Below are 25,950 nucleotides of genomic sequence, written 5' to 3'. Positions count from 1 at the left end.
ACTTTGGTTTATTGGGAGAATTTTAGGAAAGTGTGGTTCATCTGTAAATGAGGCTGCATATAGGACACAAGTGTGAGTTATTCTTCAGTACTACTCCCTTTTTTGAGATCTGTATCATGTCCGATTAAAGGAAGACATCGGAGCTATTCAGAGACGCACGGTAGGTCTGAACAATACACAGGCACTACGGAACTACTTCGGAACTCAAATGGGCATCCCTGCAAGGAAGGCGACGTTCTTTTCGAGGAACAATATTGAGCAAATTTAGAGAACTAGCATTTGAAACTGTCTGCAGAACAATTCTACTGCCACTAACGTACAACTCGGATAAGGACAACAAAGATAAAATAAAAGAATTTGGGGTTCATATAGAACGTCGTTCCCCCCTAGTTATATTTGCGAGTGGAACAAGAAAGGAAATGATTTGTAGTGGTACAGGGTACCCTCCGCCACGCACCGTGGCTTGCTGGCTATCGATGTATGTGTGGCTGCTTTGACTTCTATTACGATTGGAGATGTGTGGAAACTCTGAATTTCACATTTGAAAATGCTATAAACTCTGTTAATGCTGTCATAAGTTGCATTTAATTTTCTCAAATTAAAAATTAATTTTCTTAGCCTTTGACTTTTGGATCTTTTTTTCACTTAGTTTGTTTGTCACTTTTTTGGAATTGAGTTGGGGGTTGTTTTGTGGAAGACCAGACAGCGAGGTCATCGGTCTTTTTGGAATTGAAGACAACGCTTTTCATCATCTATGAATATGTATTCTTTTAGGTGAAAATATCTAGCTTTTTAACGTTGAACTGCTGAAAATAGAGTCAGATATACGGTTTTTCAAGGCAAAGTTTCAGCGCCATGTAGCATGGTTTTCCAATGCCCTGCTCCATGGCTCCTCCACAACACTTTAAGTTGAAAGACTGATGTGACACAGTTCAAGATTTATTCTCAGCAAGGCACCGTTGAACTGTTGGAAAACCAATATCGTGCACAAGCGTTGTGCTACCAGACACCCACCGATTTGCACCCTTTCCACACGCGAAAATTGTCTTATTTCATCCACGCTCAAAGGAAAGCGCACAGTTCACAGAAAATAGATCATTGTAACATCGATATGATGGACATTATAATGTAAATGGTTTATCCGTGACCTCTCACGATAAGCCAATGAACCAGCCGTGTCGTCACGACAACACTCGGCCCTTCTTCTATTCATTACCGCCCTGCCATTCAATTTTTCAGTTTAGACTGTTGAAAACAGGCTCTCTTATAGTAAGGCTATATACACATACAGCGAAACGGCTCGCAAAAGTACAGTCACGGTGTCAGAAACATTACCGGGATAGCCGACTGACTGTTGGTAACGGCGCGATGAATCATGGGAATTCAAGGTTACCAATCACGATTCATGAGTCCGGTGTAGATAGCCAATGAGAATGTCCTTCATTTCTTTCGTTTCGCAAATGTAGTTAGCTGATATTTGGCTCAAGTCATAGGCTCTGAGCACTATGGGACTAAACTGCTGAGGTCGTCAGTTCCCTAGAACTTAGAACTACTGAAACCTAACTAACCTAAGGACATCACACACATCCATGCCCGAGGCAGGATTCGAACCTGCGACCGTAGCGGTCGCGCGGTTCCAGACTGTAGCGCCTAGAACCGCTCGGCCAAATCATAGGAATTTAAATTTTAAGTTCTGATATTAGTAGTATACTTCGTAATGAAAACCTAAAACACGGTGACATGCTTGGAAGTAATAGCAAAATATATTAGAGAGCCAACAAACTAAATATGAGGAAACATGATTTATTTTACGACAGACGTGAAACTACAGCAGTTGCTCAGCCAGTGCCTTTTTCGTGGCATGATAATTTCCGACACCGCAACTCACTTCTCAGAAAATATTGCTGCTCGTTTCACTCACAGCTACTTAAGCGGTGTTCTTATGTTCCTGCGTAACCACACCTTCGAAAATCGTGACACAGTCATAAACAAAGCAAAGTATTTTTGGCAATCAAGGCTGTAAATAGGCCTATGATTGGTGCCCGTTTTACATTTCATTCTCTATCAACATTTCCTCATGACTGTTCGTCTTGATTTCCCATGGTTCAACATGTGCGAGTTGCGTAAAAACTACCGACACCTTAAGTGCACACAAACGTATTATTTAAATGTACTGACATTTCCTGCTAAAAACACTGACGAAAAAAAAATTACAACACAAAGAAGGAGTAGTTGGTAGACGCGTCTCTACATCTGAAAGACGGTGTCTACTCAAATTTCGTGCCAGTCAAATAAGAGTGATACTAGCAATGCCAGTACGAGGATGCAAATCAGGTTTGCTTTGAATACGCGCTGTAATGGCCCTGAACGTAAGTTACCTTTGAGACTGGACGTCGTGAGTTGATGTTAGTCAAGAAAGCCTTTAAGGCGACAAAGACACCGTTATCAACTCAATGAGTTTGAATGAGGTTGTATCATAAGGTTACAAGAAGTTGCCTGTTCTTTCTGCGTTATTGCTGAAAGACTTGGAAGGAATGTAGCCACTGTACACGATTGCTGGCAGTGGTGGTCACGAAAATGTACAATCACAAGAAGATTGGGCTCAGGATAGTCACTTTGCACTATCAAGAGGGAAGACCATCGTGTACAGCGTACTGGAGCATCGCACTGCATCTGCAGCAGCAATGTGAGCAGCAGTTGACACCACAGTGACACAACAAATTGTTACAAATCGGTTACTTCAAAGACGCGAGCCAGACGCCATGTAGCGTGCATTCCACTGACGCCAGATCACCGCCATTTGCGAGTGGAGTGCAGTGTGGAGGTCTGTTGTTATTTCTAATTAAAGTTGATTCAGTTTCGGTACCAGTGATGGTCGTGTGTTTTTAGGAGGCCAGATGAGGGCCTACAGCCCACCTGTTTACGTGCTTGACACATTGGACCTGCAACTGGAGTTATGGTCTGAGGTGCAGTTTCGTAGAATAACAGGAGCACTATCGTGGTTGTCCCACGCACCCTGACTGCAGATTTGTATTTCAGGCCGGTGATCTACATCCATACACCGTAAGTCACTTGACGGTGTGTGGCGGAGGGTACCTTGAGTACCTCTATCGGTTCTCCCTTCTATTCCAGTCTCGCATTGTTCGTGGAAAAAAAAAAAAATGCCTCTGTGTGGGCTCTAATCTCTCTGATTTTATCCTCATGGTCTCTTCGCGAGATATACGTAGGAGGGAGCAATGTACTGACTGCTTGACTCCACGGTGAAGGTATGTTCTCGAAACTTTAACAAAAGCCCGTACCGAGCTACTGGGCGTCTTTCTTGCACCTCCGTAACGCTTTCGCGATTACTAGAGGATCCTGTAACGAAGTGGGCTGCACTCTGTTGGATCTTCTCCATCTCTTCTATCAACCCTATCTGGTACAGATCCCACACCGGTGAGCAGTATTCAAGCAGTGAGCGAACAAGTGTACTGTAACCCACTTCCTTTGGTTTCGGATTGTATTTTCTTAGGATTCTTCCAATGAATCTCAGTCTGGCATCTGCTTTACCGACGATCAACTGTATATGATCATTCCATTTTAAATCACTCCTAATGCCTACTCCCAGATCATTTATGGAATTAACTGCTTCCAGTTGCTGACGTGCTGTGTTGTAGCTAAATGATAAAGGATCTTTCTTTCTATGTACTCGCAGCACATTACACTTGTCTACATTGAGATTCAATTGCCATTCCCTGCACCATGCGTCAATTCGTTGCAGATCATCCTGCATTTCAGTACAATTTTCCATTGTTACAACCTCTCAATATACTACAGCATCATCCGCAAAAAGCCTCAGTGAATTTCTGATGTTATCCACAAGGTCATTTAGAAGGTCATTCGACGTGTTGTGCTGCCATTTATGAACGGTATTCCAGGGAGTGTTTTCCAACAGGATAACGCTCACCCACATACCTCTGTTGTAACCCAACACGCTCTACAGAGTGTCGACTTGTTGCCTTGGCCTCCTCGATCTCCAGATCTGTCTCTAATTGAGTACATATGTGACATCATCGGACGACAACTCCAGCATCATCCACAAGCAGTATTAACTCTCCGTGTACTGACCGACCAAGTGCGATACGCATGGAACCATCCCACAAGCTGACATCCGGCACCCACAGAACACAATGCACGGACTTTTGCATGCTTTTAATAACGGACCAGCATTTCACATTTAAAATTCCTTATCTCACTCATACGTTAACCTGTGGTCTTGTAACGTTAATCACTTAAACATGTTACCTAGAGAAATGTATTCCCGAAGTTTCATTACTGTAAATTAATTATTTTGCGGTATTGTGACTTTCTGTCAGTGTATAATGGATAAAACGTACACTACTAGCCGTTAACATCGCTACACAACGCAGATGACGTGCTACAGACGCGAAATTTAACCGACAGGAAGAAGTTGCTGTGATATGCAAATGATTAGCTTTTCAGGTTGGCGCAGGTGGCGACACCTACAACGTGCTGACATGAGGAAAGTTTCAAACCGATTTCTCATACACAAACAGCAGTTGACCGGCGTTGCCTGGTGAAACGTCGTTGTGATGCCTCGTGTAAGGAGGAGAAATGCGTACCATCACGTTTCCCACTTTGATAAAGGTCGGATTGCATCCCAACGGCCCCATATCACTAGCAGTAGAGATGACAGGGATCTTATCTGCACAGCTGTAATCGATCGTGCAGCCACGTCTCTATCCCTGAGTCAACACATGGGGTCGTTTGCAAGACAACAAACATTTGCATGAACAGTTCGATGACGTTTGCAGCTGCATAGACTATTAGCTCGGAGACCATGGCTACGGTTACCCCTGACGCTGCATCCCAGACAGGAGCGCCTGCGATGGCGTACTCAACGACGAACCTGGGTGCACGAATGGCAAAACGTCATTTTTTCGGATGAATCCAGGTTCTGTTTACAGTATCATGATGGTTGCATGCGTGTTTGGCGACATCGCGGTGAACGCACATTGGAAGCGAGTGCCATTGGTTACAGGTCTCGGTCACCTCTTGTTCGCATTGGCGGCACTTTGAACAGTGGACGTTACATTTCAGATGTGTTACGACCCGTGGCTCTACCCTTCATTTGATCCCTGTGAAACGCTACATTTCAGCAGGATAATACGCGGTCGCATGTTGCAGGTCTTGTACGGGTGTTTGTGAATACAGAAAATGTTCTACTGCTGCCCTGGCCAGCACATTCTCTAGATCTCTCACCAAATGAAAACGTCTGGTCAATGGTGGCCGAGCAACTGGCTCGTCGCAATACGCCGGTCACTACTCATGATGAACTGTGGTATCTTGTTGAAGCTGCATGGGCATCTGTACCTGTACACGCCATCCAAGCTCTGTTTGACTCAATGCCCAGGCGTATCAAGCACGTTATTACGGCCAGAGGTGGTGTTCTGGGTACTGATTTCTGGGGATCTATGCACCCAAATTGCGTGAAAATGTAATCACATGTCAGTTCTAGTATAATATATTTGTCCAATGAATACCCGTTTATTACCTGCATTTCTTCTTGGCGTAGCAATTTTAATGGCCAGTAGTGTAACTGTCCGTGTATTGACCGACCAAGTGCAATAGGCATGGAACCATCCCACAAGCTGACATCCGGCACCTGTACGATACAATGCATGGACTTTTGCCTGCTGTCATTAATGTACCAGCATTTCACATTTGAAATTCCTTATCTCGCTCATATGTTAACCTGTGGTCTTGAAACGTCAGTCACTTAAACATGTTACCTAGATAAATGTATTCCCGAAGTTTCAATACCGTAAATTAATTATTTTGCGGTATTGTGACTTTTTCCGTCAATGTATAATGTATAAAACGTAATAGTAAGAGAGGAGAAAAATTAATTATATGGGCTCCCTAAAGCGCACGCAGCTTATTTTGGCTTCCAAAATTTGTCTCGGCCATCGAATTCTCCTGAGATAGCAGCCAGTAACTTCTTCCACTTTCTTTGTATGAAGGAACCATTACATACCAGACAATTTCAAATGCAGGACGAGGTTATTTGCTAGGTGGAGCATTTCCTAAACAGCCAAAACGGAGGTTTCTACAAGCTCTCCGCCAAGGCATCCAACATAGAGAGAATGTGTCGCACTGAAGGGTAATATGAAGGTTTTTATGGTCTCAGCCTGATTTTTTTTCGAAATGTTTATTAATACAGTGTGTCCATCCCTCACGCAAGATGGAGTAAGAGGCCTACTGACCCAGGTACATCTCCCAGCTGCGGCTGACCACCAGGTAGAGCAGGCTGGCGACGAACTGTGTGAGGCAGGACACGAGGCCGATCAGCGAGTCCTCCAGTTTCAGCACCCGGCACAGCAGCAGTACCGTCAGAACAGAGCCTGCCAACATTAACATCCGGAACTCAATCACATTTCTTCATCCACAGAAAAGAATAACGAAGGACAGAATAAATACAAATGTACAAGGTGGCACACAATACATGTTGGAAAAAGTGACATATATGAGTCTCCTTGTGATGTTGCTGTATTGTAGCTCTGAAAATTCTGTAGGTCACTCAACAATGTCTCAGTTTGAATAGAACCACGAACACCGAAACAGCGTTCGTTTATTGTAAACACATTCGACATAAATTCTTTACGTATTATTATGGTGAGATGCGCAGTCAACAGAACATTTGATCCAAGAACAGCACCATCTGGAACTACCACTTCTCCACGAAATTACAGGTCTGAAAGGAAGTCAGTTAGTTACGTATTCCATTAATCAAACTTCTGGAAACCTTTATGATGTAGAACGTGTCAAGTGCATAAGAAATGCAAAGGTTTTTTTAATTTTTTTATTGGCTTAAAATATTTATTACCTACCCCATTCCCTTAAATGGCAAAAAATGCATATATGATACCTATAGATTTATTTATACCTTTTCAAGAATTCATCTATGGTATAGAAGGAGTTTTCAAGGAGATATGATTTCAATTTATTTTTAAAACTGTTACTAATGGCTGTCAGACATTTTATTTTACATGGTAATTTATCGAGAAGTTTGACAGCAGCATATTTTACCCATTTCTGTGACAAAGATAGGTTAAGTAGAGAACAGTGTAACTCTTTCTTTCTTCTGGTGTTATAATCATGAATGTCACTGTTGTTTTTAAACTGGTCCATGTAGTTGAGAACAAATTCTATTACTGAGTAAATGTACTGAGAAGCTGTTGTACGAATTCCCAATCTTTTGAAGAGATACCTACAAGATGTATGACTGTGAGCCCCACACATTATTCTAACCACTTGCTTGTGAGCAATGAATACTTTTTGCCTAAGTATTGAGTCACCCCAAAATATTATTCTGTATGACATCAAAGAGTGCAAGCATGCAAAGTACGTTAGCTTGCTAATTTCTATATCCTAAAAATTAGCAATTATTCTCATTGCAAAAGTTGCTGAACCTAGTGGCTTTAGGAGATCCAAAATATGAATTTTCCAATTAAGATTCTCATCTACATGTACACCCAAAAACTTAGTTTGCTCTACCCTGCCAACTGACTTCTGTTGATGTGTTATATTTATTGTAGGAACTGTACTCCTTGCAGTAGAAAATTGGATGTATTGTGTTTTTTCAAAGTTCAGAGGAAACCCATTTGCAGAAAACCAATCAATAACTTTTCCAAAGACATTATTTGTATCTTTTATGTTGGAATTTCTTTTACTGGATTAATAATGATGCTTGTATCATCAGCAAACAGTGTCAGTTTAGATTCTTGGATGTCATTCACATATATCAAAATCAGAAGGGGACCTGTGATTGAACCCTGTGGAACATCTAATGTAATTTCATCCCAGTTAGACGAAGTGCGAAACTTACTCAAATCACTTAAACCATACATAGAAACTTTTTGCTTCCTATTCTGTAGGTATGACTTAAACCACTCAAATGCTGTTCCATTTATACCACAGAATTGTAATTTCTGTTACATAATATCATAGTTAACACAATCAAAAGCTTTGGATAAGTCACAGAAAGTTCCTATTGGTGATATTTTACTATTTAAAGTCTCTGTTATGTCTGCAGTGAAACTCAATATTGCTGTCTCAGTGGAACAGCATTTTTGAAATCCAAACTGTGATTTACTAAGTATCCCATTACTGCTGAGGTGGCTAATCACTCTTGAGTACATTACTTCCTCGACAGTTTTCGAAATTGCTGTAAGGATACTGGTTGGTAAATATTGACATTGCAATTTTGTCATATGATGACATGGTTTGAGACCGTGGCTGTTATTTGAAGACAAATGTTGATGGTGTTGAGACAGCAACCAGCCACAAATTTATTTTCAGTTCCTTATTGACATTTGTGGTGTCCCCTTCTTGAAGGGAGGCTTGACAATGGCATGTTTTTACCTGTCTCAGAAAATACCTTGAGTTAGTGATGCATTACAGATGTGACTCAGAACGTCCACTGTAACAGCTCCACATTGTTTTAATATCTTGTTAGAGATGTCATCTACTCCAACATAACATTTATTTTTCAAAGATTGAATGTTTCTCCTTATTTCACAAGAGGTTGTTAGACGAAAATTAATATGACTAAGATTCCTCAGAACTGACTCTTCCATGTACTGCTTGGCTTTTTCTTTCGAACTATTCTCACCAATTTTTTCACCTACACTTAAGAAATGGTTGTTAAATACATTAGTTCTTTGTATACTGTTGGTTAAGTTGGTCTCATTCTCTTTAATAATAATACTAGCTACCCCAGTGATTAATTTTCCTGTTTCTCTTCTAAGAGCAATCTGTACTGATTTGGTTTTATTGCCTGAGTTGTTATGTTCATCTCTAATATACATATTTTTTGATTTTCTGACAACTGTCCTCAGTATGTTAAAATAATTTTTATAATGTAAAATTGCTTCTGGGTCTTTACTAATTCTTGCTGCCTCATACAATGTTCTTTTCCTTTCTGAAGATACTTTAATACCTGTAGTGATCCAAGGTTTCTTTAAAAACTATTTGGTGTTACACTCACTAATTTTTTGGGGACAACAGTATTCAAAAATGGATATAAATTTATCAAGAAATATGTTGGCTCATCATATACATCTTCCCAATTAACATTTCTTAAACTTTCTCAAGTGCCCTATAGATACTGGGCTGACCAGCCTTACACTTAATGGTTTCTGAACTGTAGACCCTGCTAAGTTTTGTAAGTTTGTCAGTTGTGCATTATGGTCTGATAATCCATTTATCACAGGGAACGCATTTGTTACTTTTACATCCTCTTGCTGCACAAATACATTATCTATTAGAGTGTAGGGAAACTGATCAGTGATTCTAAGTTATATATCATTAATAATCACCACAGATTAATAACTTTTTCTTTTTGTCTGAGAGACAACATAATATGGAGTCAATCATTTTTGCTTTTCCAACAGTAATGAAGAAATCTAAGCATCCTCTGATATGGGTTTTGTGTAATGTTTAAAGTGCATTTTTTACAGGTTGATGAAATGTTTCGAAAAAAACTGGAATCCTACATGTCTCAAGGAAGGGACACTCAGGACGACCAGCCTCAGCAGAAACACTGGAGAATCTGGAACGAGAGTCATGGAGGAGCCCACTAAATCAAAAAGACATTCAGCACAGCAACTTAGAATGTGACGACTGTCTCTACTGAGGACCTTTGAAAGACAGTATCGTAGAGCAGCCATGTTCTTTTGGAAATGAGATGAATGATGCCTTTGAAAACGGAACAGTCGTTAAGGATCAAGTTTAGTGATGAGACACATGGGGACGTCAAAAAAGAACTAGCTCGACTGCAGTACAGTGAATCCATGCTGGACACAGTGTGAATGTTCAACGTATTGGCTCGATCTCAACCTGAATGATTACTTCTTTTGGGGTTTTATAAAGGACTGAGTCTTCGAAGATAAACCTGTAACACTCCAGCACCTTCGTATTTCAATTTCGAGGAAGATCCATCCAGTCGAAAATGGCGATTGACAGTAATTCATCATAGATTTCAGTTGACTTCTTCAGAAGATGTGGATTCGTATGAAGCTGCATAGGATTTTCTCAGTTCGTGGCATATGCACAGTATCTACGCCTATAGCTACCCATCACGTCTCCAGTACATGCTGCCCTTTAGCGGCTGCAGCTTGAACAACGTCGTATGTTTCTAATCTTATCAGTTAGACAAGCAAACTTAGGGACCATATTTGTATGCAGCACAGAATTGTCTTTGTTTTCAAATTGTGACTGAATTTGTCTCTGTAAGGCATGTTTTGAGAGTGGATTAGGTATAGAAAACTGTCCTGTTCAAATTGATACCTTGTGTATTGGTATAATAATTAAATTGATATATTTATTTTCATAATTATTGAGGTGGTTCCTTTTGAAACCACTATGGGATTGAGGCAAAATGAGTAACTGTGACAGGTTGTTGGACATCCAGTTTTACTATATACTCTCACTGAATAAAGGAAATTTCTTCTGATGCTGACTCAAATTGACAGCAGTGAAAGTGGAGATGATGTGTTAGCTGAAGACAGTGATCTCGATTTTAGAACGAAAAAAATCACTGTTGCATTGCGTTATTTCAGAGAGTAAGAGACAAGAAATATTAGCAAAAGAATATGGAACTGTTGTTCGAGTTCAAAAACATACAACACAAACCATCTACGACAACATGGCACCTCAAGGTACTGTGTCCCCGGTAGCACAAAGAAGGAACTTCACAAAATCAGATAGACGTGTGCTGCAGTCAAGTAGCCCCATGCCTCACTGCAGAAAGGACCAGTATTTTACCATATCACCAAAAGTAACGACATTTCATGCTCAGTTGCTCCATTTAAACCATCCTGTATGTGTTCAATGAATGTACAGAGTGACACTTATTGAACTATATTAAAAAAACGTAAATTAGTTACAAATTACGGAGTGCACACACTTTATTCAACATGTAAACATAACTACAGATATTCGGATTGTAATTATGACATGTTCGATATGCCTGCCATCATTGATGATGATGTGGCGCAGACGAATAGCGAAATTCTGCACGGCCCGCTGAAGTGTCGGGACATCGACGCTGTTGATGACCTCCTGAATGGCTGTTTTCAGCTCAGCAGTAGTTTTGAGGTTATTGTTGCACACTTTGTCTTTATTCCTACAAAAAGGAATCGCATGTGTTCAGATCCGGAGAATATGGCGGGCAATCGAGGCCCATGCTAGTGGCCTCTGGGTACCCCAGAGCCAGAGTGTTGTCCCCAAAATGCTCCTCTAGAACATCAAACACTCTTCATCTCCGATGGGGGCGAGCTTCGTCTTGCATGAACCACATTTTGTCGAAACCAGGGTCACTTTGGATAATGGGGATGAAATTATCTTCCAAAACCTTCATGTGCCGTTTGGTAGTCACCGTGCTATCAAAAAATATCGCACCGAATATTCCTTGACTGGATGTTGTACACTACACAGGCGAGGGCGAAGAGACTTCTCGATGGAGTAAAACGGATCCTCTTTCCCCCAAATGCACCGATTTTGCTTACTGACGAACCCATCCAAATAAAAGTGGGCTTCGTTGCTAAACCTTTACACTATAAGGAAATCTGTTAATCAACACAATACTCGACAAACAAATATGATTGATATACCCACAACCAGGCTTAATTAAAACCAATCTAGCTATGAATACATAGACATAAGATTATTCAACACTTTCACTTGGTTTCACTGGATATTTTCAAAACTAAAACCAAAGTGTGGATGAAGGAAATTGCCTTTTACAGTATAGAAGAATTTCAGATAGTTGTATTGATGACCTAATTTATTGATAAATTACAGCTTACTGTTGTATATAGATATGGGTGTAGAGGCAGCTATAAGCTAATAAGGTACAACACTGCTATATTTTTACCATGTAATATTTTGTTATGTAAAACAAATTGTACAAACAACTGTAATTCTTCTGACGACATCGATTGCATGGTAATGCTGAACGATGGATAAAAAAAAAATAAAACCAAAACATGGATCCACATACTAACTCTCATCATTCCCAGCGGCCAAACGTGCAGGTTGAACATCCTAACACAACCCTTCCAGGAGTTATGACAATTTTATTTCATATAGTCCCATAATTGTCACCCTGTACGTAGCCCTTGTTTTTCACTCTTTTCTGTCTAGTGTCTAATATCTAATGTCTAATAATCTAGTAAAAAACAAGAAAATTAAAAAAAATAATTTTTAATATTTCGAGTATGAAACGACTAAAGACTCTGTGTACTGGTACTATGGAAGAAAAGCACTTTGAAAACATTTGTATTAAATTACTGGTTGTCTACTGTAGCATAAATATGATGACAAGAATTTATCACCCCATGTGTAGTATATAAAAGCTCTGTAACACCTATTTTGCATCACTTTGTACATAACACAAAATGTCAGACACTAGAAGGAGACTCTTTCCCATCAGTCTTCTGACTGGTTTGTTGCGGCTCGCAACGTATTTCTCTCCAGTGCCATACTCTTCACCTCAACTAAACTATCTGATCAAAAGAATCGGGAGCGCCCTATGTAAGGAGGAACTGACCATTAGATGTCACCAGAAGTCGATCCGCATCTATAAAAGGAGGTCACCAGAGAAGCAATAACAGTGGAACCGATCGGTCAGGACAGTCCAGTGACTTCCAACGTCGACAAGTCACTGGAGATCATCAGAGTAACAAATTAATTAAGGACATTTCAGCCCTTCTAAGACTGTCTTCATCAACTGTTGGTGATGTTTAGATTAGATTAGATTAGATTTATTTTCGTTCCATAGATCCCTGTTGAGGAGATCTTCGTGGATGTGGAACATGTCACCTTTTTTTTAAAAAAATTTTTAAGCTGAAATAACAATACTAATGGTATAAATATATACAACACATCATTTGTTTCTATTAAAAAATTCGTCAATGGAGTAGAAGGAGTTGGCCACTAGTAAGTCTTTCAGGCTCCTTTTAAACTGATCTCTATTTGTAACTAAATTTTTTATGTTTGCTGGCAAATTATTGAAGATGAGTGTTCCTGAGTAGTTGACCCCTTTTTGAACTAAAGTAAGTGTTTTTAAGTCCTTGTGCAGATCATTTTTGTTCCTGGTATTGTATGTATGAACTGAGCTGTTTGTTGGAAAAAAGAGATATATTATTTAGGACAAATTTCATTAAGGAGTAAATATACTGAGAGGCAGTAGTTAGTATACCCAGTTCTTTGAAGAGGTTTCTACAAGACGTCCGTGAGTTTACTCCACAAATAATACGTACTACACGCTTTTCGACTCTGAAAACTTTTGTTTGACTTGAAGAGTTACCCCAAAATATTATACCATATGACATTATGGAATGAAAGTAGGCAAAGTATGCGAGATTTTTCACTTTTATGTCGTCTATGTCTGCTAACACTCGAATTGCAAATACAGATTTGTTAAGGCGTTTCTGCAGTTCTGTGGTGTGCTCCTCCCAACTGAATTTATTATCAAGTTGTAATCCCAGGAATTTAAGACTGTCAACCTCTTCTATCTGCTCTTCTTCGTACTTTATGCATATGCTGGGTGGAAACCTCTTACAGATTCTGAAATGCATATAGTGAGTCTTTTCGAAGTTTAATGTCAGTGAGTTGGATTTAAACCATTTATTAATATCCATTAAAATATCAATAGCAGATCTTTCTAGAACTACACTCGACATACTATTTATTGCAATACTCGTGTCATCTGCAAACAAAACGAACTCTGCTTCTGACAGTGTAACTGATGAGAGATCACTAATGTACACAATAAAAAGCAATGGCCCTAAGACGGATCCTTGTGGGACACCACATGTAATTTCTCCCCATTTTGATGATGATTAATGACTTAATTCACTAGTCCCTGGCACTGACACCCTTTGTTTCCTGTTAGCGAGGTATGACTTGAACTATTTTGCAGCACTGCCCGTGACACCATAGAATTCTAATTTATTTAAAAGGATGTTGTGGTTTACACAATCGATTGCCTTTGACAAATCACAGAAAATACCTGCTGCTTGTAACTTGTTATTTAATGAATTAAGTAAATTTTCACTGTAGGTGTAAATAGCTTTTTCGATATCAGAACCCTTCAGAAATCCAAACTGTGTTCTTGATAATATGTTATTTGTGGTGAGATGGTTGAGAAGCTGCCTGTAGATTACTTTTTCTAAAATTTTTGAGAATGCTGGCAAAAGTGAAATTGGTCTGTAGTTTGATGGCATCTCTTTATCCCCTTTCTTGAATAGAGGCTTAACATCTGCATATTTCAGCCAGTCAGGAAATGTCCCAGTTATAATTGACTGGTTACACAAGTAACTTAGAATTGTACTAAACTCACAAGAACATGCCTTAATTAACTTTGTTGATATTTCATCGTAACCACTAGAATGCTTTGTTTTTAAAGATTTTATTATGGAAGTTATTTCTTTTGGTGATGTGAGTGACATATTCATGTCCCTAAAGCTATTTGTAAAGGCTAGTTTCAGATATTCAAGGGCATTATTTACTGATCCTGACAATCCCATTCTATCAGTAACGGATATATATGAAGAGGACACGTGAAGGAACAGCCACACCTCAACCGAGACCAGGCAAACCTTCTGCACAGAAGAAAAGGGACTGTCGGGCATTTCCGAGCGTCGTTGTAACAAATGGCATGAAATCAGGGGAAGGAACCACTCTTAAGTTCCAAAGTGCTACCAGCAGCCTAACTAGTACACTGACCATGGTTATGGATTTCAAAGAGTGGACTACAATGGTCCAGAAGTTGCTCGTGAGCCAAACATTTCTGTAGTGAATGCTAGGCGATGATTGAGGTGGATGTAGAGCGATGCCACTGAACAGTGGATGACAAGAAACCAAAGAATCACACTACACCCTTTGGCTTTCTGTCGAAGGGTTTGCGTTTGGCGAATGCCTGCAGAATGTTATCCGCCATCATGTGTAGTGCCAGCAGTGAAATACCGAGGAGGTGACGTTACGGTTTGGGGGTTCTTTTTGAGGTTCGCTTGTGGCCACATTATTGTGCTTAAAAAAGTGCTAAATGCGGAATGATTCGTACACATTTTAAAACATTGTGTTCTATGTACAGTAGAGGAACATTTCGGAGGCGACGATTGTATCAAGAAGACAGTGCACCCTGTGATAAGGAAGCACATGTGAGGCAATGGTTTGTACACGGTAACATTCATGCAGTGGACTGGGGTGAGAAGATTCCTGACCCAATAAAACACTCGTCGGATGAGTTACAATGAGGACTCCACCTCAGACCCCTGCGTCCAACATCTGTCTGGTTTCCGTTCGTGAGGAAGAATGAGCTGCCATTCCTCCATAGGCATTCAAATATCTAATTGAAAGTGTCCACAGAAGTCTGGATACATTTTCTCAGATAATGTATTCTCTGTCTTTCCCTGCTGTTTTACCCTGTACAGCTCCCTCAAGTACCACACGAGCTATTCCTTCATGTCATGCTACATGTCTTATAATCCTGATCCTGTCTATTATTTCAATGTTTTCAGCGTGTTCCTCTGCTCTTAGGAGAACCACCTCAGTTCTTAACAGTCCATCTAATTTTCAGGATCCTTCTATAGTACCACATCTCAAACGCTGATTATCTTCTTTCACGTTTTCTCACAGTTTGCGATTCACTTTTGTTCACTGCAGTGCTTCAGACGTACATTGTCATAAATTTCTGCCTCAAATTGAGGCCGACGTTTCTAGTTAATTCTTTTCGCCAAGAATGTCCTTTTTAACTCTGCAAGTCTGCTTTTTACGATCATTTTGCTTCGTCCATCGTGTTATTTTGCTTCCAAATTGACAGAATTCCTTCTCTTAGCCTACTTCTAGACCCTCAGTTCTGATGTTAAGTTTACCGACAATTTCATTTTTGCTGTTCCTCTTTATTCTGTTTACTATCAATCCATATTGTGGAGTCATTAGACCTTTCCATCCAACAGGCGCTGCAATTCTTCCCCAGTTTTCATGAAGATGGCAATGTAATCAGCGAATCTTGTCACTGATGTCCTTTAACACTTAATTTTAATTCCACTCCATTTTAACTCCGTCATTGCTTTATCGATGGACAGGTTGAACAGTAGGAGCTAAGGACTGTATTTCTGTCTTTTTTTTCTGAGCACTTCATTCTTGGTCTCCCATTCTTATTTATTCGTCTTACAAGGGGAAGGCCTCAGACACGGCCAACCGTTTCGGCTCAAATTTGGCAGGTCGCTTGTGTACAACCTAAAACGAAGGAATCTAAGATAATTTGGGTCAACACCCCCGCATTTTTGAGAAAATCATCTCTAAAGGTTCTGACGAGCAATCGACTCAAAATTGGAGGGATCAATAGATAATTGTAAACAGAGCATTTTTCATTATCAGGTGTGTGGTCCGCAAACGCAAAATTTTCCAGAAATCGAGGAAAGAAAATTTTACAACTGCCGCTTCTGTACCCACATGGTAAACGCTTTTCGCAGACAGCGCCTATAGCGCTACGGCCAAGGTCACTGGCAGGGAAGCGGACAACCCGGGTTCGAATCTCGAAGAAACCTGGCGGATGTTATTCTTTTTGTTTGTATTTTTCCACATCCTAAGTGATAGGAGGGTTAATAAAGTAAGTAAATCAATAAGGATCACAGATAGCCAACTGCGCCACGCTTGTTTACAGCGAGGCACGGGACAGAATGGACGTGGGGAGCGTTATGTTGTCCCAGTTGCCTCTTCGTCATATCATAGTTGTGAACCTGCAAGAGTGAAGGTGTCCAGCACGAGCCTTATAAAAGTCAATCGGGAAGAGTTGTCTTCTGTCATTAGGCTGCCGCGTACCTCACGGGTACATGTAGTGATTTTTCCATCGTTAATGCGCCGAATGAAACACGTTTCGTGAGTGAATTCAATGTTCTTCCGTAAGTACTGTATGTAGTTTGTGGTAATTAGCTCGTCTGTTTATGCCTAGTAACTAGTTATTGTTTGTTGTGTCATATCTTTCAGGTGCACAATCTAAATAATGGAGGATGTACACCCTTCGAGCCGGCCGCGGTGGTCTCGCGGTTCTAGGCGCGCAGTCCGGAACCGTGCTACTGCTACGGTCGCAGGTTCGAATCCTGCCTCGGGCATGGATGTGTGTGATGTCCTTAGGTTAGTTAGGTTTAAGTAGTACTAAGTTCTAAGGGACTGATGACCACAGATGTTAAGTCCCATAGTGCTCAGAGCCATTTGAACCATTTTACACCCTTCGACTAACGCTGTAATACATAGCTGGGAGCCGGTCGCAGACCATGGTAAGCGGGAAGTAACTGACGCCTTGTTTTGGTTTGTAAAAGTGTTGCAAGACAGATGCATTTCGCACTACCGGAAGCAGGCAGTTCTGTTTCTCGGCGTTCCAGACTGATAGGAGCGGCTATCGTCGAGCGGTTTTAGAGCTGACGAACGAAATGACTTTTGTTGATACTGAAGTATTATACCATGAAGACGAAGCAGAAGGTGATTCTGTTAAAGATATCCCGACTAGTGAATCTCCACGTCACTGGGAATATGAGCTTCATCTGTTCCCGATGAGTATTGCGGATCCGTTATTGAATGACTGAACTACGGCGCTATACCCCTTGAAGTAAAAGTAAAGGCGGTAGCGCTAGCCAGGAATCACCCAAATTGGAATTTACAAACGCTGCAAAAGAATGGAGCAACAACAGCCCTAAAAAAGGATGAAGGACTTGAAATTGTGGGAAAGTGATATCTTTAAAGGAGGGACAAGATACGACAAATACCAGGCGACAAATAAGTGGACATACGACCGATTTGCTGAATCTCATTGTCGTAACGAGAATGTAACAACGAGAATACTTCAGGAGCGGGCTGCAGGTGCAGTTCTTCAATATACGGCCAACAAGGATTTTACGTTTGCTGCATCATTATCTTGGGCAAGAAATTTCAAATCGGAGTATAAATTTTGTCAACGGCACGTCACTAAATACGCCTCTCATAAGGAGGTACAAAATATAGAAGACATACAGAAAGTGGCGGCTCTTTTCAGCACGCAAACGGCGTCACTTATAACCGGTTTTAATCGTGATTACGTGATCAACACCTATCAAACAGGATCCGAGTATCGGGTGAACATTCGACGCACGCTATCGCAGAAGGGAGAAAAACAAACCCTTGTCGCAGATGGTAGTAAAAACAAACTAATACATTCGTACACGACGCAATATTCCATCACAGCCTCTGGAAAAGTGTTGCCTAAGGTTTTCCTGTGTTTACAAGAAATGACTGTTACATTTGGTTCTCGGGTTATGGAAGAAAAAAATGGTTCAAATGGCTCTGAGCACTATGGGACTCAACTGCTGTGGTCATCAGTCCCCTAGAACTTACAAATTCTCAAACGTAACTAACCTAAGGATATCACACACATCCATGCCCGAGACAGGCTTCGAACCTGCGATCGTAGCAGCAGCACGGCCACCGCTGCCGGCGGTTATAGAAGAGGTCAATCGTTTAACCGACTCGTTGAACAATGTTTACATTACCTGCTCCAAATCCGAGAAACTGACGAATGCGATTTACAGAACATTTCTTGAGAATATTTTAAAACCATACGTTTCTGATACCAAGTTTTGTCTAAATTGGATTCCTGGAATGGGCAAATTAGTACTACAATGTACGACACAATGTTTATAGATGGCGAGGGTCAGTCGACGTGCACAGTAAAAGTAATACCGCCAAACTGCACACCTGTGTGCCAGCCGTGTGATGTTTATTTCTATCGCCAGTTTAAAAACTTTATTTCCACGCTTCAGAATTGCAGTGTGCTTCTGGAAACGCAGCGGGAATTACACAACCGCACGGATGCAATAACTATTCACAGTATAATTCATAATCAACTTTCAGGACCGATTTTTCAGGCAATGATATCGTATGCGTGGTACGTATCAAAATTAATTCCCGAAAAAGACATATTTTTAAATGTAAACCAAGTTTGTTTTCCGCCGACTCTTCGGAACGAACGGTGTAGCTGTCTAAAGATTGCATTCATTAGATGTTCTTGGTGCCGTGAGTATATTTGTTTCGAATGTTTATATGACAAGTACCATCCATCTAGTTTTTCGAAGAAAAATGAGGACGCGTAACAGTGACTGGAAGAGCCATTGTAAGGTGACCTGGAGTAACAGTTTACTTGTTTACTGTCCCAAGAGGTTTGAGAAATTGTTTTGCCTACCTTATTATTATCATTCGTTATTGATTTACTTACCTCCTATCCCTATCAATTGAGATATGGAAAAACACAGACGAAAAGAAGAACATCTGCTAGGTTTCTTCGAGATTCGAACCCGGGTTCTCCGATTTCCTGCCAGTGACCTTGGCCGTAGCGCTATCGGCGCTGTCGGCGAATAGCGTTTACCATGAAGGTACAGAAGCGGCAGTTGTAAATTTTTTTTCCTCGATTTCTGGGAAATTTTGCGTTTGCGGACCACACACCTGATAATGAAAAATGCTCTGTTTACAATTACCTATTGATCCCTCCAATTTTGAGTCGAGTGCTCGTCAGAACCTTTAGAGGTGATTTTCTCAAAAATGCGAGGATGTTGACCCAAAATATGTTAGATTCCTTCGTTTTAGGTTTTTGAGCCGAATCGGTTGGCCGTGTCTGATTCCTCCCCCTTGTTAGTTCATGTGCGGCCACGAGGGATTAGCCGAGCGGTGTAGGGCGCTGCAGTCTTGGACTGTGCGGCTGGTCCCGGCGGAGGTACGAGTCCTCCCTCGGGCATGGGTGTGTGTTTGTCCTTAGGATAATTTATGTTAAATAGTGTGTAAGCTTAGGGGCTGATGACATTAGCAGTTAAGTCCCATAAGATTTCACACACTTTAGGTCATTTAGTTCATGTGCATATTATAGACTCAGGTGACAAAAGTCATGAGGTATCTCCTAATGTGGTGTCGGACCTTCTTTTACCCGACGTAGTGCAGAAATTCGACGGACCATAGACTCGACAAGGCCCTGCAGAAATACTTAACCCTGTTGCCTCGATAACCGTGCATAAGTATTGCGAAAGTTTTGCCGGTGCACGATTACGAGCACAAAAAATCGATCGATGTCCCATAAATGTTCGATGAGATGCACGTCGGGCGACCTGGGTGGCCAAATCGGTCGCTCGAATTGTCCAGAACGTTCTTACAACCAGTCGCGAACAACTGGACCTGGTAACATGGCGCAATGTCGTCTATAAAAATTCGATATTTAAATGGCTGCAAATGGTCTCCAAGTAGCTGAACATAACCATTTGCAGTAAACGATCGGTTCATTTGGACCACACGGCCCAGTCCATCCCATGTAAACACAGCCACCACCATCCTGCACAGTACCTTGTTGACAACTCGGTCCATGCATTCGTAAAGTCTGCGCCACACTCGGACCCTACCATCATCTCTTACCAACTGAAACCGGGATTCAGCTGAGCAGGCCACGGTTTCCTGTCGTCTAGTGTTCGACTTGTATGGTCACGGGCCCACGAGAGGGGCCGCAAGCGATGTCGTGCTGTTAGGGAAGACACTCGCGACGGCCGTCTGCTGCTACAGCCCCTTTTATGGCGAATTTTGCCACACTATCCAAACGTACGTCCCACGTTTATCTCTGTGGTTATTTCACTCAGTGTTGCTTTTCTATTAGCACTGACAACTACGCAAACGCTGCTGCTCTCGCTCGTCAACTGAAAGCCATCGGCCACTGGTTTGATCGTGGTGAGAGGTAATACGAGGGTCACTGCAAAAGAAATGCACACTATTTTTTTAAAATCCATCTCTTATTCTACATGTTTGAACGTTTTACAGTGTGTAGACACACTCTTTAGGATCAATATTTTCATTTCTCTACATAATTTCCATCCCTCTGAACTGCCTTACGCCATCTTGGAACCAGCGCCTGTATACCCGCACGGTACAATTCTGGACCAACCTGTTGGAGTCACTGTTTGGCAGCGTGCACAAGAGAGTCATCGTCTTCAAACCTTGATCCACGAAGAGAGTCTTTCAGTTTCCCAAAGAGATGAGAGCCACGTGGAGCAAGGTCAGGGCTGTAAGGCTGGTGTTTCAGTGTTGTCTATCCGAGTTTTGTGATCGCTTTCATGGTTTTTTGGACTGTCATGTGGCCGTGCATTGTCGTGCAACAGAAAAAAATCCTGCTTTTGCCGATGTGGTCGAACACGACTCAGTCGAGCTTGAAGTTTCTTCAGTGTCGTCACATATGCATCAGAATTTATTGTGGTTCCACAAGCAAGAGTCCTTCGGAATCGAAAAACACCGTAGCCATAACTTTTCCAGCAGAAGGTGTGGTTTTGAATTATTTCCTTGGGTGAATGGTCATGATACCACTCCATAGATTGCCTCTTCGTCTCTAGTGAAAAATGATGGAGCCATGTTTCATCACCTGTCACAATTCTTCCAAGAAATTCATCTCCACCATTCTCATACTGTTCAAAAGTTCGCTGCATACTGTTCCTCTTGTTTCTTTGTGAGCCACTGTCAACATACTGGGAACCCACCTGCCACAAACCTTTTTTAACACCAACACTTTCAGTATTCTGCAAACACTTCCCTCCCCTATCCCAACGTAGAGTGACAATTCGTTCACTGTGATGCGTCTGTCAGCAGTCACCAATTCGTTAACTCTCTGCACATTGTCTGGAGTGTGTGCCGTACGAGACCTGCCGCTGCGAGGACAATCCTCAATATTGCAGTACGCGCGTGAATCACGTTACCTGCTTGCCTACACACTAACTGTACTGCGATCGACAGTAGCCTCTCCATATACCTTTATCAACCTCTTGTGGATGTTTCCCACTGTTTCGCTTTCACAGCACAGGAATTCTGTGACAGCACGTTGCTTCTGACGAATGTCAAGTGTAGGAGCCATCTTAGGCATGCTGTGACGGCGCCACTCACGGGAACAGGTTGAACTAAGTTTGAAAACAAGCGGGAAGGATGTATCTACACACTGTAAAACTTTCACACATGCAAAATGAAAACTGTATTTTTTACAAAAATTAGTGTGCATTTCTTTTCGAGTGACCCTCGTACATGAACTCTTGACACTGTGGATCTCGGAGTATTGAATTCTCTGTTAATTCCCGTCGTGCGGCCATATCCACGTCGGAAACCTTTTTACATGTATCACATGCTTCCAAATGGCAGCTCCGCCAATGCACAACTCTTTTATACTCTTTAACAGATACTACCGGTATCTTTTTACATGCATATCGCTACCCTATGACTTTTGGCACCTCATCGTATACATCTATTTTTCTGAGGATTTCGAACATATTGCATCTATATTTAAATTGGATGATGGTGGGACATTAGCTAGTATAATTTTTTATTAAAAATGGAACTCCTCCAGCTGTACTTAAGATTTCATATTTATTTGGCTACTAGTTTCGACGTTGCGTCAACGCGATCTTCAGGCCCGTACACTTTGATTATATCAATCGTGTGTGGCTGAGTGCTAGAAGTCCGCGGTGAGACCAAAAGGTGCTAATTACTACCCGCCATCCATGTGCAGCACGCACTGGTCTCACAGCGGACTTCTAGCACTCAGCCACACACAGTTGATATAATCAAAGTGAACGGGCCTGAAGATGGCGTTGACGCAAAGTCGAAACTAGTAGCCAAATCAATATGAAATCTTAAGTACAGCTGGAGGAGTTCCATTTGTAATAAAAAAGTGAGAAGTGGAACAAGTATTTCGAAATGAATAGGTAGCAGACAAGGGAACTAATGAGGAAAACTGCTGATCTGATCGTGATCGGACTCCATGAGGCAGATAGTAGTGGACGTCTGAAGCAGAGACGAAGATCATGAGTGCTCTAAAGGCGTTAGAAGACTAGTAAATAAAAAATAACTGCCCATGTTCAAGAAGGACTCGGGGTCTAAGGATTCTGTACGAACGTAATTACATATACAGACAGTTCAACCACCTCGGAAATCGAGAATCTAGACGATTTTTGCCTATTATTGACACTGATACTGGAAAGATATCGGTACTCGGAATTACATGGCTTCTAGAATGCTTTAATTTCTGTTTGAAGTCGGATAACGAATGACAATAAAACTCGTGTCTAATTACAAAATAATATTTTGTTCTGATTGTTTCCTTTCCTTTTACAGTGAATCCTTGCTTCTTCCAAATTTCATGATTTTGTACCAACGGGAAATACCCTACATGTTTTAATGAGATAGTTTGTAAATATGAAAATATGCAATATAAACGGCGGTATCTTCAGACTGCATTGACTTAGAAGCTTAAGTTCGTTTTTACATTGCCGAGGTATCACAGACCGTAAATTGTAAATTGATATGTCTATCTGTTCCTGAGGAGATGGGGTCATAACAGACGGTCAGTGGGATAACAAACGGCAAAAAGTTTTTTTTTCATGTGATATAATTACAGATAAACAATTTTCGGTTTTTCCCCTTACTTTTAATGTGAAACATTGTTTCCTGCCAAATTTCTTGATTATGGGTCAAAAGAAAGTACTATATAGGTTTTGATGAGTGAGTTTGTATCAAAATACAGAGGGGTAAAAAAAAATGTATCCATTGTTGAAAAGTCCATAACTGGCAAACTAATGACGGAGTTGTCTCATCTTTGGAAGTGTAATAGTTTGTAGTTCCGGCAATGGCCACACAAGCGTTGCATTGCATTGTTTTGTTTTGTCAGATGAGAGTCGCCAGGTAGTCAGTGTTTTGTTCTTAATTGCACCTAGTTACGTGAGTAAACATGGCTGACGCAAGGCTTACATTCGATGAAAGGAAGCCACCGACACGTTTAACGATTCATCGCATTCGAGACAAATTTGCAGCCGAAGGCTATGTTAAAGACGTACACAAACAACGATCTGGACGCTCTGTAACAGTAACAAGTCCAGCTAACTCCCGTCGTGTGTTACAACAATTCACTCGCTCACCACAGAAGTATTTGAGACAGAGTGCCCGTGAAATTGGAGTGAGTCGCTCAAGTGTTCGGCAAATTTTGAAGACAGCAAAGTGGAAGTGCTACATCCCACGATTACTACATGCATTGAACGAGGACGACCCAGATCGTAGAATGGAGTACTGCGAGTCGCTTACTAACATGGTGCACAACGATGAAGAGTTTGCAGAGATGGTTGTATGGTCTGATGAGGCACAGTTCAAACACAATGGTACAGTAAATCGCCACAATTGCATCTACTGGGCCGCCGAAAATGCGAACGTCGATGTAGACAAAGCCGTGAGTTTGCCAGGAGTAAATGTGAGGTGTGGGTTGTCTTACCGGGACTTGATTGGGCCATGTTTCTTTGACGGCACAGTTACCGGTGAGGTGTACCTTCAGAAGCTTCAGACATCCATTTTACCTGCCATCCGAGACTTGTATGGAGACAGAAGAGTTTACTTTCAACAAGATGGTGCCCCAGCCCACTACCAAAATATCGAGGAAGATGGATAGGCCGTAAAGGTGCTGTGGAGTATCCACCACGTTCTCCAGACCTAGCTCCTCGGGACTTTTACCTGTGGGGAACACTAAAGGACGTCGTTTATCGACAAAAGCCACATTGGATGAACTTCGAGAATCCATCGTACATTCATGTGCAAATATCCTACTGAAAACGTTGTAGTTAGTACTTCGTGCTGCAGTTCGGCGTCATCGTTTGTGTATGGATGTTAATGGTGACCATTTCGAACATCTACAGTGATATCTTTAAGTTGGATTTTAAACTACACTTTCACCAAAAATGAATCAACTCCGTCAATTAGTTTGCAAGTTATGGACTTTTAAACAGTGGATACATTTTTTGGACCCCTCTGTATGTGACATAAATGCCCGTATCTTTTGACGGCATTAACTTAGCTGCTTCAGTATTTCACACCGTCATGAGACTGCAGGCCTTAGTGTGAGATGAATTTAAACTTGTTATCTCTACCCGTCCCTGAAAAAAAGAGATCTTAACAGACGGACAACAAAGTGAGCCTATAAGGGCTATCTGTTTACAGATTCATGTACGGAACAATAGAAATGAAATCTCTCTTTAATTTCCTCGAGTTGCCTTGGTCAACGTAGTGAATCCAGGATTGCACCAAGTCTTGAGAAACCTCGTCGGAAGTAAAACACTTCCACACCTATAATGCCATTTCATTATTCCACCGTTAAGACACTTAGTTCATCTTCAGATGCACTGCAGATTGGTAACAATGACTCGCAATAAATCTACAGCTACATCATTACTCTGCAATTCACACTTCAGTGTTTGACAGAGAATGCATACAACCACTTTGAGAAAGCTGTCAGATGTGAGCGGAAACAAGTTGTAGCCACGACTTCCTCTTACCTCCACAGATAAGGATCATCTTGAAGGCGGCGTACAGGCTGTAGTCCACTTCACTCCAACCAAACTTGTATCTTGCGAACAGGTACAGCACGGAGTACTCCCCTGAAAGATAAAAACATCAGCAGTGGATGAATATGAAACGTAAGAGGCGTGTGAGAAAAGTAATGAGACTGATTTTTTATCTACCGATGTTTTATTTTTCTCGAACAATGATGTTGTCCTCTTCAAAGTAGTGCGCTTTGGCAACTATACACCGGCGGAGTTGTTGTCCCACTCTTTGTAGAAGCTCTGAAAGGCTTTTCACTCACATTATTTTAAATGTTCTCCTAAGTCCCAAAATGAGGTTGCTTTTAAGAAATTTTTCAATTTTGGGAACATACAAATGTGACAATGACTGAGATCAGGCGAATAGAGGGGGCGAGGGGGTTGTAGACGAAAGAAACTCCTTTTGAGGTCAACCATTCGGTGGTGGAAGGGACTGTGTGACATGAGGCGTTGCCACGATGCAGTATCCACTTGTCTGCAG

General features: G+C 41.3%; 1 protein-coding gene across 4 annotated transcripts in view; it reads right to left on the bottom strand.

Annotated features, from left to right (window-relative positions):
* LOC126335312 (solute carrier family 46 member 3-like) overlaps nucleotides 1–25,950 on the bottom strand; it is a 458,236-nt gene that overhangs the window by 30,057 nt on the left and 402,229 nt on the right. For all 4 annotated transcript variants that reach the window (XM_049998458.1, XM_049998456.1, XM_049998455.1 and 1 more), the window contains exons 6-7: nucleotides 25,425–25,526; nucleotides 6,267–6,404 (exon numbers count right to left, since the gene is read on the bottom strand). In XM_049998458.1, coding sequence (XP_049854415.1) covers nucleotides 6,267–6,404; nucleotides 25,425–25,526 — 240 coding nt within the window. The remainder of the gene's footprint in view (nucleotides 1–6,266; nucleotides 6,405–25,424; nucleotides 25,527–25,950) is intronic.

This window comes from Schistocerca gregaria, chromosome 2 (assembly GCF_023897955.1).
Source record: "Schistocerca gregaria isolate iqSchGreg1 chromosome 2, iqSchGreg1.2, whole genome shotgun sequence".
NCBI lineage: Eukaryota > Metazoa > Arthropoda > Insecta > Orthoptera > Acrididae > Schistocerca > Schistocerca gregaria.
The sequence above is the reverse complement of the archived record's forward strand: the minus strand, read 5'-3'. Positions and strand labels throughout refer to the sequence as shown.